We start from the raw sequence: 2,500 nt of genomic DNA, 5'->3' as shown, positions 1-2,500 counted from the left end.
GTCCTTCCTGGCCGCCAACACGTCCAGAAAGCTTAACAACAACAACAACATCATCAACTTTTATTTTATTTTATTTGTTCAAACAAGGTTCATGTTTTAGTTTGTTAGAGATTGTAGATTAATTTTTTTCATTTACTGCTTTCTTTCGTTTTAGAGATTTCAGGGGGCAGGGGCATTCACGGGCAAGTGGCTATATATATATATATATATATATATATATATATATATATTTATACACTGTATAGATATTGTTTTACATCATTTTACAGCGATTTCTTGTTTACCATACTCCTAGACAACAAAACCTAACCAACCTAAAACATTGAGAGAAAAAAAGTTGTCCTTTAAAATGTTAACTTTGCATATTATAATAACAATTTCTTGTATCACCTACAATAAGCTGGATTCATGTTTGTGTGCATTGTCAGATTTTAAATGTGTTTTACGCATGCAATTATTACGCACGCACGCACACAGTGATACTCACGATGACTTTCCACTTCCTGTCGCCCCGAGGATGGCATTTAGACCTGGCTTCATTATCCCACTGAAATACGCAGGTAGGCAGGCAGGCAGGCAGGCAGGCAGGCAGGCAGGCAGGCAGGCAGGCAGACAGACAGACAGTTATTGTTATATAATGTAAATGGATAAAGAACAATAATCTCGTAGTGTTTGTTGTTGTATATATATAGCCTATAGGCAGGCCTGTGTGGCTTGGCAGTATCATACAATATCTGTGTTTGTAAAAAGGCAGTATTTTGTGTTCAAACTCCCAATGATGGTCATAGTGGGTATTGGGTAACCTTACTCTGTCTGCCAGATTGTGGCAGTATTGAGTTGACAAGTTCCCTCCTACCTGCATCTGGTCTCTCAAGCAGTTGTCAAACTGTGGAACACCATGACATGACATCTGTGTGCGTATGTATGTGTGCATGCGTGTGTGTGTGTGTGTGTGTGTGTGTGTGTGTGTGTGTGTGTGTGTGTGTGTGTGTGTGTGTGTGTGTGTGTGTGTGGAAAAAGGAATCAGCTACTACTTTTGCGACAATTTGAACACAGGGAACATCTCAGACTCAACTAAAACATGACTCAGATCTAAACACGAGTAAACGGAACTACTAAACATGACTCAGGGAAACAATCAAACACGACAGTGGTAGAATAATTTCAATGCGAGGGAGCAGCCCTGTACAGTCAGTACAGTACACTGCTGAGTGGACACAAGACGGAGAGAGAAGTGAAAGTGACCTCGTGGAAGAGGGACAAAGAAAGAGGACCCGCAGAAGATTGGTGATTAATGATTAATAACTGGACATTATGTGCCACACCTGGCCCGATTCTAATGTCTTTTAAATCATATGCCTGTTTGTTGATCAGTGGTGCTCGAACCTTTTCAAATCAAGGACCCCCAAAATTATATGCATTCTTTTTGACACCCATCTCAAAATATTTAGTGAAAGTGACTATCAGAAGTTATTGGCATAATTATTGGCATAATTGGCATAATTTGAGCTAGCCATTTTGTAATTCCTCAGGGTTCATTTACCATTTGATGGTTGTTCTGTATAAAGTTCCTTTGTAATTTATCCTGATTTATAATGTTGTGTTACTTTGATGTATTGTTTTTTGACTGTATTTTGTGTATTGTAACCTCGGCTACGTTGAAAACGAGGGCTTGCCCTCAACTGTATTTCCGAGTATAAATAAAGGTGATGATGATTTAACGATTTGTAACTCAGAGAGTGACCAAATGTACCAAACTGTTGCTGCGAAGTAGTATTGTACAAAATTACCGGTCCATTTGGTTACATTTTGTACACTATCAAATGGATAAATTATCAGCTAAAAGTATTTTAGAGTGTACTTTTCTAGTAGTTTCTTGTACATTTTAGACAGGTCACATCCGTCAATTATTACCACACTACACTATAAAAACCTTTGAACATATAGCTGACTACACAGAACACACACATGTGCACACACTGCGATGCGACTAATCGCCTCTATCTGTCTCATGACGAAGCCTGCAATAAAGAGTGTGTGTTGCGCAAACACGGAAACACACTTTTTGAGAGTGTGTTATCTGCTGACCGGGGTCAGGATCAAGGTTCAGTGTGTGTGTGCATGTGTGTGTGTGTGTGTGTGTGTCTGCGCGCATGTCCAGTCGATATTGTTCACCAGTGACCATCCCGCTCCTCTCAGCAGTGTGCCCCAGTTGAGACTCTCTCTAAAGGGGTCTGCGTTCATTTAACCAGAGGCTCTAGCGCCACGGAAGAAAAAATAAGAATAAGAATAAAAAAAACTATGGAAAAAAAAGGTGTAACGCAGAAACCTGTGGCCTGTAGAATGATGTTACCATAATGTCCATCGCAGTTTGAGGACGTTGCGTAGAGTGGTCCTAATGGGCAAAAGAGGTGGCTGAAATGTGCCTGAATAATGTGTTTTATATTAATATATGTTACCGTGTTTAATGATTGCACGTTTGAAGTGCTTTGCTTCTTTC

At 39.7% G+C, this 2,500-nt stretch overlaps 1 protein-coding gene across 1 annotated transcript in view; it reads right to left on the bottom strand.

The window, feature by feature from the left end:
* The window catches only part of LOC310876187 (broad substrate specificity ATP-binding cassette transporter ABCG2-like), an 18,261-nt gene that overhangs the window by 10,774 nt on the left and 4,987 nt on the right, over window positions 1-2,500 (bottom strand). The window contains exons 3-4 of the mRNA XM_083789632.1: window positions 488-547; window positions 1-31 (exon numbers count right to left, since the gene is read on the bottom strand). The exon at window positions 1-31 is cut by the window's left edge and continues 84 nt beyond it. Coding sequence (XP_083645758.1) covers window positions 1-31; window positions 488-547 — 91 coding nt within the window. The remainder of the gene's footprint in view (window positions 32-487; window positions 548-2,500) is intronic.

This window comes from Protomyctophum parallelum (assembly GCF_964188405.1).
Source record: "Protomyctophum parallelum genome assembly, chromosome: 18".
NCBI lineage: Eukaryota > Metazoa > Chordata > Actinopteri > Myctophiformes > Myctophidae > Protomyctophum > Protomyctophum parallelum.
Note: the sequence above shows the minus strand (reverse complement) of the source record. Positions and strands in the feature narration are given on the sequence as shown.